Consider the following 17,171-nt stretch of genomic DNA (forward strand, 5'->3'; position numbering starts at 1 on the left):
GAGGTTAAGAGGCCTCCATCAATTGAGGAATGTGAGCTTGTGCTTGCAGGTTTCTTCTGAGTGTCTGCAAGCACGTGGTGGAGACTACGGGGGAATAGTTCAACTTGTTTTTCATCAAAAGCTAGTAATGTGAGTTTCCAGCAACTTCCATCACTACTACCTATCATTTTCTAGCTATTTTATCGTCCATTGAATCTTTTCTTCCAGTAGCTCTGACGCCCGAAGGCAAAACTGAAACACGGAAGGAGAAAGCAAAGAAAGCTTCAAAAGGAGGAGAGCGTCCGGCCTTTGGTCCTGCGGTCCCTTTAAGAGAAGAACCTCTTGGGACCGGCAGTCCCAACCGACCCCAGTTTTAACCGAAACCTAACCCGTACTTCCCCCTCTTGACTCAAATAAGACCAACTTTGGATTTTCCCTCCCCTATTGACCAATCAGATTCTGTTACCAGGCAGATTTTAGCGGCCGCCGGTGCGAGCCCGGCGCCTTCTGTCTCCGGGTGGCAGCAACGACCAATCATAGAGCAGGCCGTCCGAGTATCTAGGCAGATCGGGGCCGTTCCAGCCATTCAGAAAAAAGGAAATAAAGCAACGCACGAGCCCGCTGGGCCAGGATCGTGGGGCTGGGCTGGAGTGAAGGTGGCTACGAGGTAGTTTCTCTTTCTCCCTTACCTTTATTGTTGCTTGTTTTGGAAGGTGACTGTTCAAAGGTAGGGAGGGGGCAATATGAGTTGGGAGGAGAGCAGACAAGATTTTGGCTGTATTTTCAACTGCTTCTTCACCCATGTGCACGTGCCCCGAATCTAGGACCCCTTTCCCGCAACCGGGTTTCCTACGCCCAGCACAGGAGTTCCGCTACCCTGAACCCCCTACTTCGCAGCAACGCGGGATGGAAAGGAGGGGGAAGGGAGGGAGTGGGGGCGCGCGTCGGGAGGGGAGGTTGAGGGCGATGACGTAGGGGCCGGCGACGTGGGGAGGGGGAGCTGCGGGGGAAGCCGTGGCGAGATTAAGTAATGAGAAGTTGGGCCCAGATTTTTCCAAGCCTGGAAGAGCAGAAAATGTTCGTATCTTTTCTGACCTCCCAGGCAAATTCAGTGGTGAGGAGTATGTTAGAGAATTAAACAACTTTGTCTTGTGGTGGTTGTTGAGGGAAAGGAGGGCAGCGTGGGGTCAGAGGCAGAAATGAAAATTTCTCTCTAACGTGGATTCCCAATCCCCCGTATCTCTTCCTTTACAGTTTTCCACATTTAGGAGACCGCAGAAAGGTGGGGCAGATAGAATGGAGATGGCAAAGATCTCTTTGGGTATATATGGGCCTGGAGAAGTAATGGAATAATTTCTAATTTTTGGAGAAGGCAAGTTATAGAAAAAGACCACTGGGGAAATTCGGAGGCTTTCTTTCTGTCTTTCTGGGTAGAGAGGTGAGGAGTGCCCTGGGACCTCCAGCAGGGAAGGGAAATCTTGTTAAATCTTCTTGTCCTGTCTTCTCTTGACTCTAGCCCTCATGCCAGGATGGCAGAAGATGAACCTGATGCTAAGAGCCCAAAGACTGGGGGAAGGACTACCTCAGGTAGTGCTGAGGCAGGGGAACCCACCACCCTTCTTCAGAGGCTTCGAGGTACCATTTCGTAAGTACTCATCACCATCTCTAAACCTTGTTTCAGGCCTGGGAATAGATCCCTATAGCACTTCTCTTCCTCTGTATTAGATGACCTGCACCTCCCCAAGCGAGTGCATCCGACCAGGGGAGATTTTCATCATGGTAGCAGTTCTTGAGCACCTGCTAGGCTTTTCAGACCTCTTCCTCTCCCTGGCAGTCAGCCACAGGGATGGGGAGAAATCTTTTGTATGACCTCCAGCTTTTTCCTCTTCTCTACAGCAAGGCCGTGCAGAACAAAGTAGAGGGGATCCTGGTGAGTATTCTGGGAAAGAAGGCAAGAGAGATGGCATTGGTGGGGGGTGGGGTGGGGATGAAGATGGTGAGGATATGGGTTAGAAAGGTTTATGCAAGGGAGTCAGTGCTGTCTGCTCTGTCAGAAGATAATTGGCTTTACAACTCGTTATCGCTTGGACCTTGAGCATCTTCATCTCTGTGACCTCTTGTGTAGAAGCCCAGTAGAAATAAAATCAGAGCTGGTCCCCTCCACTCCCCTTCTCACCTTGGTAATCCTTAAGGGCTCCTCAGGGCACATTGAGCACCTAGCCTCAAATCATTTCTAAGGTCCTTTGTCAGCCTGACACTCACTCACTCAGCTAGACAGTTTAGTGAGGATCAGAGGGTCCTACCTTGGGTATTTCTTGGCCTTATAATTTTTCCTGCCTCTCTGGTCCTCCCTACTTCAGCAAGATGTACAGAAATTCTCAGACAATGACAAGCTGTATCTCTATCTTCAGCTCCCCTCGGGGCCCAGTACTGGAGACAAAAGGTAGGTTTGGTGCTGGAATTTTAGATATCAGAGGTGCTTATTTTTAAAGAAAGGCTCCCTAGGGGTGGTCCCTGGTGGTCTAGTGGTTACAACTTCACTTTCCAATGCAGGGGGTGCGGTTTCAATCCCTGGTTGGGGAGCTAAGATCCCACATGACTCCAGAACAAAAAGTAAACAACAGGAGCAGTATTGTAACAAATTCAATAAAAACTTAAAAAAAAAAAAAAAAGAAAGGCTCCCTTAAAAAGGGCTTGGTGAATAAGAATACTCATAACAGCTCTCCTTAGTCGGGAATAAAAGTTGTTGTCCTGCCTTGGTTTACCAGGGTAAGGTGAATTCTGGATGCGCTGATTCAGTCCAGCCCTACTGAGGTGATAATCTGGATGGAACCAGGGCAACTGTTGGGATGTTGGTAATACTTGTCTCTTTTATTTCTCTTGCAGCTCAGAGCCAAGTACACTCAGCAATGAGGAGTACATGTATGCTTACAGGTGGATCCGCAACCACCTAGAAGAGCATACTGACACCTGCCTGCCAAAACAAAGTGTTTATGATGCTTATCGGTGGGTGGATGGAAGTGGGGTGGGTGGTGGGGTGGGAAGGTGGGCCTATAACTACCCCCTCCTCCCTGGAGAGGCCCCTGCCTTGATGGAGCCTGACTTCAAGGGTTTCCCAACCTTAATTCCCAGGGACCCTCTGAACCCACCCACAAACCTCCTTCTCTGAGTATTCTTCCCACTCTGTCCCTGCCTCACTCAGGAAGTACTGCGAGAGCCTCGCGTGTTGCCGCCCGCTCAGCACAGCCAACTTTGGCAAAATCATCAGAGAGATCTTCCCTGATATCAAGGCCCGAAGGCTTGGTGGCCGGGGCCAGTCCAAGTATCCTTGACTGGTGAGGGTGGGCTGGAGGACCTGGGGAAAGAAACTTAGGATGAGGATGTGAAGAGCTGGAAGTGCAAACAGCCCAACCTTCCTACTTGGGGACCTCCAGTGTGTTGGTTACCCCTTAACTTATATCAGATATTGCTACAGTGGCATACGAAGGAAGACCTTGGTATCTATGCCGCCCTTGCCTGGACTTGACCTAAAGGGCTCTGAGAGTGTAAGTAACAACCCTCCGACTGCACTCTTCTCCCCAAGGTAGATGGCAGAGGACTTTGGGAAATGTTCTGAGGCCTAACACAGCCTAGGTCGTTCGGCACAGTTTCTCAGCCTATAGGATATGCCCTTTTGCCTACACTATGGCTGAGGCAGAGGAGGAAGAGAATTTGGGGGTTTCTGGGATGGAATGATAGAAGCTACTGCCATCCCTAGTCTGGCCTTACTTACCGTCAACATTGGTGCCTGAGAGGGGTGGAGGGGCCTTTGTTCACAGTGCAATTGGGCATGTCCTTCCCCTGTTTAGCCAGAAATGGGCCCAGAAGTAACCCCAGCACCTCGGGATGAGCTGGTGGAAGCAGCCTGTGCCTTGACCTGTGACTGGGCTGAGCGAATCCTGAAACGGTCCTTCAGTTCCATCGTTGAGGTTGCCCGCTTCCTGCTACAGCAGCATCTCATCTCTGCCCGATCTGCACACGCCCATGTGCTCAAAGCTATGGGACTCGCTGGTGGGTGGACCCTGTATTATGTTCTGAGAAACCTTCAACCACTTTCAACCTTAAAGGCTCTCCCACATACAAGGAGAGAGACACCTTCTGTTCCTAGAGACCCTTCCCAGACTTGCCTTGGCCCACCTCTTTCCCCTGCCTCTCTACCAGTCAGTCAATAAGAATCACCTCCCTCCTCCATTGTTTCTTCCTCACCTCTTTTCATTTTCTGGCACCTCCGCAGAAGAGGACGAACATGCCCCTCGGGAACGGTCATCTAAATCCAAGAATGGGGTAGAGAACCTGGAGGGCGGTTCTCATAAGAGACCAGAGAGACAGGCCCAGGTGAGGAAGCTGATGCCCTTGACCTTACTCCCCTGGGCTGGGGGTGTAGTATACCCTTCGCCCAGTGTGTTCAGTACTTTTCACGTCCTGTTCCTATATTCCCTCCATTGTCCAGTCTTCCCACTTACTGTGTTCTTCTCTTTACTTTTTAGCCTCCTAAAGAGCTAGACCCCCGGGCTGGGGCTGGCCCCTCTGCACGTGGAGAGCGAAAGAAGAGTGTAGTGGAGAGCCCAGCGCCAGTAGCCAATAACCCGCAGGTTAATGCCCTAGTGGCCCGGCTGCCTCTGCTCCTCCCCCGGGCCCCTCGCTCACTTATTCCGCCAATCCGAGTCTCTCCACCCATCTTGGCCCCCAAGCTTTCTTCAGGCACTCTGAAAATGGCTGCACTGCCTCTGCCCAGTAGGGCTGGGGGACCCCAAGCAGCTGTTCCCATCATTAACATGATCTTACCAACGGTTCCTGCTTTGCCTGGACCTGGACCTGGGCCTGGGCAAGCTCCCCCTGGGGGGCTCGCTCAGCCAAGGGGTGCAGAGAACAGGGAAGTGGGCATAGGTGGTGACCTGGGACCCCATGACAAGGGTGTCAAGAGGACAGCTGAAGTGCCTGTGAGTGAAGCCAGTGGGCAGGACCCACCAGCTAAAGCCACAAAACAGGATCTAGACGATACAGGAAGTGATGCCAAAAGAAAACGGGGGCGCCCTCGAAAAAAATCAGGTGGAAGTAGGGAAAGGAATTCTACCCCCGACAAGTCAGCAGCTGCTGTGGACTCAGCCCAGTCCTCAAGGTTACTACGGGAGACATGGGCCTCTGGAGGGGAGAGCAACTCAGCTGGAGGGTCAGGGGGGCCAGGGCCAGTGGGAGAGGCTGAGAAGGGGGTGCTTGTCCAAGGTCAGGAGGATGGCGCTGTTTCCAAAGGAGGAAGGGGCCCCAGTTCCCGTCATGCCAAAGAAGCAGAAGATAAAATTCCTCCTGTCACCCCCAAAGTGAGCGTCATCAGGGGCAGTAGAAGCCAAAAGGAGGCTCTTCATTTGGTCAGGGGAGAAGTAGACACCTCTGCACAGGGAAATAAAGACTTAAAAGGGCATGTGCTTCCGAGCTCCATGCCCCATGAGCGAAAAGACCCTAAAGCAGCACCCCCGTGATAGGTATGTGGGAAGGAGTGTTTATAGCCCTTTGTTAACTCTACCTGGCTGCCTAGAAGAGGCCCTTCTTTGCACTTGCTTCTCACTTGGCTCTTCATTCTCTTCTGTATAGACAGCTGAGGCACCCTGTCTTACATAGTGCCTGATTTTTGCCTCTCACTTTTCCAGCTCAGTCCCCTTGGCTTTAGAGTCACTAATCTGTAGTGACCCCTCTCCTGGATCCCTGCACTATCTTGTGGGAATATAGGGATGAAATACAATGAATGCCTCGGCTTGGAGTCTTTTAGTTTTAAATCACAGAAAACCTAACTCAGACTCGCTTAAAAACAAAGAGTTATTGGCTCATGTGACTGGCAAGTCCAGAGGTAGGCCCAGCTCCAGATGAAGCTGATCCAGTGACTCCATAAGTCTCTAAATACCTGATTGATTCCCCCCTCCACCATTCTACCTTCTGTAGGATCATCTTAAGCCTGGTCTGCCTCGTGGCTGCTAGCACTCCTAGGATTCCATATTTCCTCTCTCAAGTCCAACCAGAAAGAGAGGGCATCTTTGTGCCAGGAATCTTAGCAATAGCCCTAAGATTCACTTTGGTGAGGTCAGCCTGGGTCACACACCCACTCCTAGCCAGTCACTGTGGGCAGGAGATTGGTATAATAAATGCTGATTTGCCTGTTTATGCTACATCATGGCGTGTACCTTTCGAAAAAAAAAAAGGCAGGATCAGCCTCCTTAGAATCACATAGATTCCTCAGTGCGGGCTGGGAATGGGGAGTTCCCGGGGAGTCACCTGACACCTGGCCACTGCTATGAAGTAGGTTTGGTTTTAGCTTTTAGGCTGGGGCCAGTTATCTTCCTTCCTTTTTCTCTGAATAGTTTTGAATTTTCCTTACTGCAGCTGTAACCTCTTTCCTCTCATTCTGGTCTCAAGGAATGAGAGGGAAATCTTTCTCATTTGGAGACTATCTCTTTAGTCTCATTTGGATAACAATCCCCCTTTTTTTCCCACCTCCATCTCAGAGATGGCTATCCTTCATTCTCCTCTTTCTGAATTTTAGTTTTCTCCTCATTCCTGTTTCCCAGTGCTCCACTCTACTGCCTCTTTCACCAAGTAAAGTGAGATTTACTCCCTAGTCATTTTATTAAATTCACTCTATATCCACCAGGTGTCAGTCTCTTATCATGTAAGTGTCAGGACTTAGCTGGACTGGGATTGTGGGTTTAGGCTGTGTGTATAGAAGGAGGTACCTTGCCTATCAGGGAGCACCAGTAGGAAGGGAATTCAGGTATATATTTGGGAAAAGCAGTAAACCAACCAACATTAATTAAGGACCTACTTTGTCTTCAGCATAGGGTAACTTCCATCAGGGATTCTCCATTTTCTTTCAGGGAGCCTTCATTCATTTGTTCATTTATTTCCACCATTGCAGCGTTTCTAAAATATGTAATGTTTGATAACTATAAAGAATATATTTAATGTGAATAAGTTATGAAGCATAATAATTAAATGACCCATCACCCAATTTATACATTAAAACATTAGAAATACTACTGAATTTCTTGTGTTCTTCCCCTAGCCTATCCTCATGGCTCTCCCTAGAGGTCACCACTATCTTTAATTTTGTGTTTATTAACTACCTGCAATATATACATATATATATAGCCTTTCCATTTATGTATATACCCTTTAAAAATGGTTTTGCTTTTTAGCTTTACAAAATTTTATTCTCTTAACATTCCCCTGTGGTTTGCTTTTTTTTCCCATGTAACATTATTTCTAAGATTCATCCATGTTGTAGATAGCTATTATTCGCTCATATTTATCTATATAATACTTCAAGTGCATAAACCACAATTTATCCATCCATCTGTCAATGGACATTTGGGTTGTTCCCAGTTTTTTGCGGTTATAAATAATGCTGCTACTAACATTCTTGTACAGGTTAGTGCCTTTGTTTTTAGTAAGCTTTCTAAGGCTTCTGAGATGGTTCCTTTGGTCTGTATACCCTTTGAGTTGGAAACTGTTCCCTCTTGTCTCATTCTCTAAAAACGTGTATATTAGATTGAAATGAACCATCCTTTGATCATTTGATAAAACTTACTTGGTAAGCCATCTGAGCCTGGCATTTCTTTGTGGGAAACATCTTAACTATTAATTCAATTTCTTTAATAATTATAGGCTATTTGGGCCTTCTATTTCTTCTTGAGTCAATTTAGGTAAATGTTTTCCTAGAGTTTTGTGCATTTTACGTCATTTTTAAAAAATGAAATTCCTTCCATGTTTTTTTTTGCCGTTGCTCCCTGGGTGGTCGTGTCCTCCTTTTCATTTCTGCTGTTTACTTGTGCCTTCTTTTTTTCCCCTTTGACCAACTACACCAGAAATTTGTTTTACTTGTTTGATTTAGCTGCCTCTCTGGACTTTGTTGATCCTCTCCCTTAAATGTTTGTTTTCTACTTCATTAATTATGGATGTTATGTGGTATTTCCTTGTGCTTTCTTTAGATTTAATTTTATGTTCTTTTACATTGACTTTGCGACCCCATGAACTATACAATCCATGGAATTCTCCAGGCCAGAATACTGGAGTGGGTAGCCTTTCCCTTCTCCAGGGGATCTTCCAAACCCAGGGATCAAACCCAGGTCCCCCGCATTGCAGGTGGATTCTTTACCAGCTGAGCCACCAGGAAAGCCCAAGAATACTGGAGTGGGTAGCCTATCCCTTCTCCAGGGGATCTTCCCGACCCAGGGATTGAACCCAGGAGACCCAGGGGTCTCCTGCATTGCAGTCGGATTCTTGACCAACTGAGCTATAAGGGAAGCCACAAATATTTGTTTTCTACTTCATTAATTATGGATGTTATCTGTGGTATTTCCTTTTCTTTACTTTTATGTTCTTTTACATCTTAATTTTTATCTAATTTTCAAGCTGTCTTTTTTTCTATTATAAGTTTTCAAGGACCCACTTCCCTATATTCTCCACATTTTTCTGTTTAAAAGTATTTATTACTTAATTCTAAGAATATTTAAATTACCTTTATGACTTTTTTGATTCATGATTTAGAAAAGTTTTCTAAATTTCCAAAATCTTAGATATTTAAAATTTTGTCTTTTTGATACTGATTTTCAGTTTGATCATTTGTGCTCAGGAAATGTGGTCTCTGTGATAGCAGTCCTTTGAAGTTTGTCAGGATTGTTATTTCTATATTCTGGGGCTTCCCAGGTGGCTCAGTAGTAAAGAATCTGCCTGCCAGTACAGGAGATGCATGTTAGATCCCTGGGTTAGGAAGATCTCCTGGTGAAGAAAATGGCAACCCACTCCAGTATTCTTGCCTGGAAAATCCCATGGACAGAGGAGTCTGGCAGGCTACAGTCCATGGGTTCACAAAGAGTCAAACTCAACTTAGTAACTGAACAACAATTTTATATTCTGTAACTTACCTTGGATATCTGTTTTGTCATTTTCAGCTGATTTTCCCATAGCAGCTTGTTCCCTGGTATATTTTGTATTTTTGGATTTTGAGCTCCTATTTTGTTAACCTAAGGAAATCCAGTGGACCTAAATTGGGGGTACTTTCCTCCAGAGAGAATTTGCACTTGTTTCTGTCAGGTGACAAAGGGTGCTCCTTACCTGGGACTGTGTTAACCCTTCAGGAGTCCTGATTTAACTCAGGAGTCCCAGGTTTTCTCCCCTGCTTTGGCTGGGCCCAGGGTTTAGCCTCTGTTCATGATACTGATACTGGCATTAGTGCCCAGAGCAAACCTGCTTCTCCTGCTGCATGTTACTCATTCTGCATAAGGGTTCAGCTCAATGTTATTTTTTCCCCTTCCTTTAGTGATCTCTTCTACTTTCTGATGAGCATGACAAACATGTTTACTGTAATTTATCCAGGATCCAGTGGTATTCTAGTGAGAGAGCCCTTTCTCTCCTCCATGCTGCCAGAAATAGAAGTCCATTACTATAGTTTTGGCATTTTCCTTCTTGTTAAGAGCTCAGCACTTGTTGGAAGCTAGCTGACTTAGCACTATCCTTAAGTCAATAATGATCTCAGCACAGTTTGAGTTATGTTAGCAGTAAGCACAGAGAGTGGTGGGAGCCCAGAGAAATAGACAGGGATCAGAAATGACTTCCTAGTAGAAGTGAGTAGGACAAGGCCAACTCATAAAGCAAGGACAGAAAAACAGAAGACATGATACAAAGAATTGAATCATGATACCCATTCTGCTGCCTAAGTGCTGTAAATTCAAAGAGATTAATTTGGGAAGGCTTCATGGAAAAGGTAGCTTTGAGTTAAACCTTTAAGTAGAGCTTAAGCGGATAAAAAAAAAAAAGAGGAAGTCTTTCCAGGAAAAGCAGGAGTTTGGGGATATGGGATGTGAGTAAAGACATGGCAGTCTAACCCAGTAAAAAGACCTGTTTGGCAGAAAGGTTATGTATGAACAAGAGAGAGAAATCAACTGGAAGAAGAACACACAACAGTTGAATGAATGGGTAAAAGTTATCCAGTGATGAAATTGAAAGTAATCCATTGATTGAATGAATGAAAGGTATGAAGTTTGCATTAGAGGATGGAGGAACTGAAGTCAAAAAGAACCCTCCAGACAGCTGTTGCCATTATCCATGTGGGAGGAGATGAGGGACTGGACCAGGTTGCTAACAAGTTGGAGGTGATAGGCATACGGAAAAGTAAACCACTGGTGATAGGATAGAAGCTTCCAAGGGAATAGTGCCCTCACCACGATTGGGTTTGGGGATATATCCATTCACTTTAGGAGACCAGACCCCTGGGTGATTTTAAAATGTACATGAATGTTCTGGGGGTTTTAAGTAGCCTATTTTATATTCTTATCCTAATATTTTAAAAATCTTAACATGAAACAAGTTATTCTTCTCTTGGTTAGGCAGTCTTCAGTTGGTTAGATGAAGGGCTAAACGAAGGTTTTGGGGAGTGTCTACTGCTTGCTCGCTACCATTCCTTATTCTCTCCCCAATACCCTGTTCCCCAGTCCCATTGTTGTCTTTTTGCATTTTAGCCCTAGCATAAAGTAAGTCAGAAATAAAAATTTGTTACTTACTAAAACTTGAAATAATCTTTTGCTATTAAACCAAGGCAAACTCTATATGTCTAGTCTGTGGCCTCAAATAAATGAATGTATTGTTTATTTTTGTAGGCAACAGTCAATTTTCTTTAAAAAAAATCAAAGCAAATACCACATTGACTCACATGCTAAACGGGGGGATTAATATCATTATATATTTGTCTGTGTGTTTTGTCTCATAGTTCATCAGTAGGCCTATTCCTGCTTTGTCTAGGATCATTCTGCTGGTTCCATCTTATGAGGTAAAGCTAATTATATATATATACATATATATATATATATATATATATAATTATTGCATATATATATATATATGCAATATTTCTTAAGACATGTTCATGAAGAGGCATTTTACCAGAAAGAGCATGAGTTCAGTTCTAATCTTAGCTTCACCACTTTCTATAGGATTTTGAGCATTATTTAGTCCGGTTTTTTTAAACCAGGTTCAAAAACAGATGGCAACTCTGTATTGGGTTGAGAAACCAATTTAGCAGTATGCAAAGCTAAATGTTTTTAAAAAGTGAAATAGGGACTTCCCTAGTGGTTCAGTAGTTGAAACTCCATGCTGCCAATGCAGGGTGGGTGGGTTCAATCCCTGGTCATGGAACTAAGATTCCATATGCCTTGTGCCACAACCGAAAGATAAAATAACTTTTAAAAAGTGAAATAGAGTAGAAAGTATCAATGTGCATTGCATATAGTAGGGTAATTGCATATCACTTCCTGAAACATTTCAGTGAAGACCATGTCTATGTGCTCTTCAATGGTCATGATTTAAAAATTGATTTCTTATTGTGGGTTGAAGTAAAACAATTTCAAAAACCAATGACTTAGCCCTTCTGAAGCTCAGTTTCCATAAAATAACATCTGTTTCACACAGATGTACTGAGGAATAAATGAGGTAGCATTAGTATTTATACACAGTAGGAGGCCAACCAATAATTGCTAGTAGCTTCTTTTTCTTTTCTCTGGGGGGGAAAATAACATTATCTATAGCTCAGGAAAAAAAATTACTCTTTATAGTTTATTTAACCATAGGGGTGTTTAATATATAATTGGAGCTGTATTATGACTTGGGTCCTCTAGTTTTACCAACTTTTGATGAATAAGCCAACTTCTTTCCTCAATTTGATGATATTTAAATAAATAAATGAAATCAACAAAGCTAAAAGCTGATGCTTTGAGAAGATAAATAAAATAGACAAACCATAAGCCAGACTCATCGAGAAAAAAGGGAGAAGAATCAAATCAACAAAATTAGAAATGAAAATGGAGAAATCACAATAGACAACACAGAAATACAGAGGCTCATAAGACTACTATCAGCAACTATAGGCCAATAAAATGGACAACTTGGAAGAAATGGACAAATTCTTAGGACAGTATAACTTTCCAAAACTAAACCAGGAAGAAATAGAAAATTTTTACAGACCTATCACAAGCACGGGAATTGAAACTGTGATCAGAAATCTTCCAACAAACAAAAGCCCAGGACCAGACAGCTTCATCGCTCAATTCTACCAAAAATTTAAAGAAGAGCTAACACCTATCCTACTCAAACTCTTCCAGAAAATTGCAGAGGAAGGTAAACTTCCAAACTCATTCTATGAGGCCACCATCACCCTAATACCAAACCAGACAAAGACACCACAAAAAAAGAAAACTACAGGCCAATATCACTGATGAACATAGATGCAAAAATCCTTAACAAAAAAATTCTAGCAAACAGAATCCAACAACATATTAAAAAGATCATACATCATGACCAAGTGGACTTTATCCCAGGGAAGCAAGGATTCTTTAATATCTGCAAATCAATCAATGTGACACACCACATTAACAAATTGAAAGATAAAAACCATATGATTATCTCAATAGATGCAGAGAAAGCCTTTGACAAAATTCAACATCCATTTATGATAAAAACCCTCCAGAAAGCAGGAATAGAAGAAACATACCTCAACATAATAAAAGCCATATATGATAAACCCACAGCAAACATTATCCTCAGTGGTGAAAAATTGAAAGCATTTCCCTAAAGTCAGGAACAAGCCAAGGGTGCCCACTCTCACCACTGCTATTCAGCATAGTTTTTGGAAGTTTTAGTCACAGCAATCAGAGAAGAAAAAGAAAAGGAATCCAGATTCGAAAAGAATAAAACTCTCACTGTTTGCAGATGATATGTCCTCTACATAGAAAACCCTAAAGACTCCATCAGAAAATCACTAGAGCTAATCAATGAACATAGTAAAGTTGCAGACTATAAAATTAACACAGAAATCCCTTGCATTCCTATACACTAACAATGAGAAAACAGAAATTAAGGAAACAATTCCATTCACCATTGTAACAAAAAGAATAAAATACTTAGAAATAAATCTACCTAGAGAAACAAAAGACCTATATATAGAAAACTATAAAACATTGATGAAATACAGATGGCTAACAAACACATGAAAAGATGCTCAACATCACTCATTATCAGAGAAATGCAAATCAAAACCACAATGAGGTACCATTACACGCCAGTCAGGATGGCTGCTATCCAAAAGTCTACAAGCAATAAATGCTGGAGAGGGTGTGGAGAAAAGGGAACCCTCTTACACTGTTGGTGGGAATGCAAACTAGTACAGCCGCTATGGAGAACAGTGTGGAGATTTCTTAAAAAACTGGAAATAGAACTGCCATATGACCCAGCAATACCACTTCTGGGCATACACACCGAGGAAACCAGATCTGAAAGAGAAACGTGCATCCCAATGTTCATCGCAGCACTATTTATAATAGCCAGGACATGGAAGCAACCTAGACGCCCATCAGCAGACGGATGGATAAGGAAGCTGTGGTATATATACACCATGGAATATTACTCAGCCATTAAAAAAATTCATTTGAATCAGTTCTAATGAGATGGATGAAACTGGAGCCCATTATACAGAGTGAAGTAAGCCAGAAAGATAAAGACCAATACAGTATACTAACGCATATATATGAAATTTAGAAAGATGGTAACGATATCCCTATATGCAAAACAGAAAAAGAGACACAGATGTACAGAACAGAATTTTGACTCTGTGGGAGAAGGCGAGGGTGGGATGTTTCAAGAGAACAGCATCGAAACATGTGTATTATCTAGGGTGAAACAGATCACCAGCCCAGGCTGGATGCATGAGACAAGTGCTTGGGCCTGGTGCACTGGGAAGACCCATAGGAATCGGGTGGAGAGGGAGGTTGGAGGGGGGATCAGGATGGGGAATACATGTAAATCCATGCTGATTCATGTCAATGTATGACAAAAACCACTACAATATTGTAAAATAATTAGCCTCCAACTAATAAAAATAAATGAAAAAAACAAACAAACACTGATGAAAGAAATCAAAGATGACACAAATAGATGGAGAAATATACCGTGTTCATGGATCAGAAGAATCAATATAGTGAAAATGAGTATACTACCCAAAGCAATCTATAGATTCAATGCAATCCCTGTCAAGCTACCAATGGTATTTTTCAAAGAACTAGAACAAATAATTTCACAATTTGTATGGAAATACAAAAAACCTTGAATAGCCAAAGCAATCTTGAGAAAGAAGAATGGAACTGGAGGAATCAACCTGCCTGACTTCAGGCTATACTACAAAGCTACAGTCATCAAGACAGTATGGTACTGGCACAAAGACAGAAGTATAGATCAATGGAACAAAATAGAAAGCCCAGAGATAAATCCACGCACCTATGGACACCTTATCGTTGACAAAGGAGGCAAAAATATACAATGGAGAAAAGACAATCTCTTTAACAAGTGGTGCTGGGAAAACTGGTCAACCACTTGTAAAAGAATGAAACTAGAACACTTTCTAACACCATACACAAAAATAAACTCAAAATGGATTAAAGATCTAAACATAAGACCAGAAACTATAAAACTCCTATAGGAAAACATAGGCAAAACACTCTCTGACATAAATCACAGCAGGATCCTCTATGACCCACCTTCCAGAGTAATGGAAATAAAAGCAAAAATAAACAAATGGGACCTAATTAAACTTAAAAGTTTTTGTACAACGAAGGAAACTATAAGCAAGGTGAAAAGACAAGCTGCAGAATGGGAGAAAATAATAGCAAATGAAGCAACTAACAGTTAAACTCAAAAATATACAAGCAGCTCCTGCAGCTCAATTCCAGAAAAATAAATGATCCAATAAAAAAATGGGCCAAAGAACTAAACAGACATTTCTCCAAAGACATACAGATGGCTAACAAATAGGAAGCAGGGGAATAATTTAGTCAAAATATTTATAAATATTTTTATTTTTTCATTTATGAAAAATGACTATTTTACCAAAACAATAAATCTGACAATTGGCACTGTTACATATTTTTGGAAATCTGCTTAATGCTTGACTGGATTCTCATATCTGCTTCTGCATTCAATTTGTTGCTACATAAACAAATATAAACATTTTTTTCCTGTGGTGGAAACTAAGGATACGGCTAGAATACAAAAATAAATCCATTCTTGCCTTGAGGAGCTCAGATTAGACGGAGCTGGAGATCCAGAAACAGAAGGAACCAAAGAAAACTCCAAAAGAAGGCAGAAAGACAAAGTCATAGAGGCAAAGAAACACACAAAGGCCCTTAGAACTATAAACACAGAAAAGTTGAAATAAACAATAGTGTGTGTGTGTGCTTGTGTGTGTGTGTGTGTGTGAGGTTGAGGTGGGTCTCAGTTAATAAAGGACTTACAACTGCTATACCTACAAAAAGTTCCTACTTTAAAGTTTGAACAGAGATGTTACTGGAAAGTAGAAAAACTTCCTCCAATAAAAAGTAAAATGTACCTCTCTTTTTACAATGTTTCAAAAAAGTTAGTCCTTCAGACCTTGGAATCCCTATCCTTTGAGGGGATGGACATGTGACATTTTAAACTCTAGGCAAAGCAGGGTCATCACCTCTCCATTCCTGCTCCATGGCTGACTAGGAGCTGGCCAAGAGCTGCTGGGCCTGACAGGTGGACTGGTGATTCCCCACTCCAGACCAGTGGTGACAAATTTAAACTATCTTTGGCACTCTTGGCCTCTTTCTCTGCTCATCTTTCATTACTGTACTCCTGCTTTAACCTAGCTTATCAGCTTGTCTTCTCATGAGCAAATTCCCTTCAGAATGCTCCCTCTTCTTTCTTGTTCCACTGGATCATTTCCAGTATCCCTTCTATGACCTGACTCACAATACTGAGAAACTTTCATGCATTATTTATCATGTACAGAGCAGCCTTCTGTATTAACCATATGTTCCTTTAGTAATCAGGTACCCTATTGGTTCTTTTATACATACTGCACGTTTTACATTTTAACATAGGTATTTTCAAGCTATTAATCTTTATTGTGCCATCCAAACACTGAAGCAATGACCCTCTTTCATTTATATTATTTATTGTCCCTGTGCTGGCATCACCAAGGTGATGGACATGAGTTTGTAGGCTCCAGGAGTTGGTGATGGACAGGAGAGCCTGGCATGCTGCAGTCCATGGGGTCGCAAAGAGTCAGACACGACTGAGCAACTGAACTGAGCTGTGCTAAGTCATTTCAGTCATGTCCAACTCTTTGCGACCCCATGGACTGTATGTAGCCTGCCAGGCTCCTCTGTCCATGGGATACTCCAGGCAAGAAAACTGGGGTTGGTTGCCATTCTCTCCTCATATTATTGTCCAGATAATAGTCGTAATCTGTGCTCTCTTTTAGTCCTCACAAAACTCTGCAGGGTGTTAATATACCTGGATCTACTTTGCAGACATAGAAACAGAGGTTCACAGAGGATAAATCAGTCATTCAAATAAAACAGCCTTCAAGTGGCAGGGAGGGTGGCGTCCAGGATCTGGGCTCAAATAACTAGCCTCAATGTAGACTATTAAGTAAGGTCCTATGAGGGGCAGAGGTTATGTCGGGACAGAGGTTCTGATGGAAAGGGTTCCTAGTCAGAAAGCTAACTGACAAATAGAATTACACAAGACAACAACAGAAGTCCATTTGCAGGCCGAATTTTTATTTGTTTAGATTTTTCATAGTTTGGTTTTGTTCAGAAGGCGTGATTATGCCCTCCAAGCTTTTGTCATTTCACTCACCTTTCCCAACCTGGCCCAGTTCAGCCCCTCCCAGGCTGGATCGAGGTCCGGAGGCTGAAGGCCAAAGGCTGCCCAGGCAGGCGGTGACCTCGGAGGCAGAACCGCGGCCTCGAGTCGCGCCGCTAACGGCGAAAGATTGACGCGGTTGGACCGCGCCATTCCCCAAGCGATAAGGGGCGTAACCTTGGCGTCGTCCTTAAACATGAGTAAGAATAGGATAGTGAAGGTGACTATCTTCCCCGCCTGCCCTTTCTTTCTCTTTCTGCTGTCCAGCTTGGCCCCCAGCGTCCGTCCCCCGACCTGATTTACTAAAGGAGTCGTGTGGAATAGGGGAAAGTCACTAATGGCCATTACGGTAACTCGGTTGCTAACTCGAACGGGCTCATTTACGTATAATTTGCACGTTCCAGTGTTTACTGAAGTACGCAGCAAGCCTGTACTCCTCCTCTAGCAGGGGG

At 43.1% G+C, this 17,171-nt stretch overlaps 1 protein-coding gene across 4 annotated transcripts; it reads left to right on the top strand.

The window, feature by feature from the left end:
• The first annotated feature begins 569 nt into the window (after positions 1-569).
• On the top strand, positions 570-7,048 carry RFX5 (regulatory factor X5). 4 transcript variants are annotated; one of them, XM_043877725.1, is made up of 11 exons: positions 584-646; positions 1,234-1,351; positions 1,496-1,624; positions 1,876-1,909; positions 2,340-2,422; positions 2,866-2,985; positions 3,182-3,301; positions 3,443-3,524; positions 3,828-4,029; positions 4,253-4,353; positions 4,506-7,048. In XM_043877725.1, exons 3-11 carry the CDS (start codon positions 1,509-1,511, stop codon positions 5,493-5,495), a joined length of 1,848 nt encoding a protein of 615 aa, XP_043733660.1. In that variant the 5' UTR covers positions 584-646; positions 1,234-1,351; positions 1,496-1,508; the 3' UTR covers positions 5,496-7,048. The 4 variants fall into 4 exon arrangements, with proteins under 4 accessions (XP_043733659.1, XP_043733660.1, XP_043733658.1 ...); XM_043877724.1 differs by lacking the exon at positions 1,234-1,351 and having other exon boundaries at positions 570-646; XM_043877723.1 differs by lacking the exons at positions 584-646; positions 1,234-1,351 and adding an exon at positions 957-1,056.
• The last annotated feature ends 10,123 nt before the right edge of the window (positions 7,049-17,171 follow it).

The sequence above is a fragment of the Cervus elaphus genome, chromosome 20 (assembly GCF_910594005.1).
Source record: "Cervus elaphus chromosome 20, mCerEla1.1, whole genome shotgun sequence".
NCBI classification, from domain to species: domain Eukaryota; kingdom Metazoa; phylum Chordata; class Mammalia; order Artiodactyla; family Cervidae; genus Cervus; species Cervus elaphus.